At 71.3% G+C, this 296-nt stretch overlaps 1 protein-coding gene across 1 annotated transcript in view; it reads right to left on the bottom strand.

Annotated features, from left to right (window-relative positions):
* Window positions 1–296, bottom strand: part of GTF3C2 (general transcription factor IIIC, polypeptide 2, beta 110kDa) — a gene marked incomplete at its 5' end in the record, with an annotated part of 17266 nt that overhangs the window by 9246 nt on the left and 7724 nt on the right. Inside the window, one exon of the mRNA XM_009895772.1 lies at window positions 71–202. Coding sequence (XP_009894074.1) covers window positions 71–202 — 132 coding nt within the window. The remainder of the gene's footprint in view (window positions 1–70; window positions 203–296) is intronic.

Here is a 296-nt window from a genome sequence, read left to right as displayed (position 1 = left end):
AGCCCCGCTCCCACGGGTCCCCCCCGGGGTCAGGACCACCCATGCCCAGCCCCGCTGCCTGCCCTCCTACCAGGTCCGTGTCCCGGAATCGGATGTAGCTCTTGGTCACCATCTCGCTGTAGAGCCTGGTCTTCGGCAGCGCCTGCTCACTGTCCTCCGGCCCGGCAGGGCTGCAGGGCAGCAGATCGGCTTTGTAGACCGGCTGTGGGTGAGACGGGGCTCAGGGCAGGGTCGGGGGCTCCATCTGCTCCTCCGCGGGCAGGGACCACCAGGGACTGAGCGGGGCCGGGCGGCCC

The sequence above is a fragment of the Charadrius vociferus genome, unplaced genomic scaffold, assembly GCF_000708025.1.
Source record: "Charadrius vociferus isolate BGI_N301 unplaced genomic scaffold, ASM70802v2 scaffold1412, whole genome shotgun sequence".
Classification (NCBI taxonomy): Eukaryota; Metazoa; Chordata; class Aves; order Charadriiformes; family Charadriidae; genus Charadrius; species Charadrius vociferus.
This window is presented reverse-complemented; position numbering and strand designations above follow the sequence as displayed.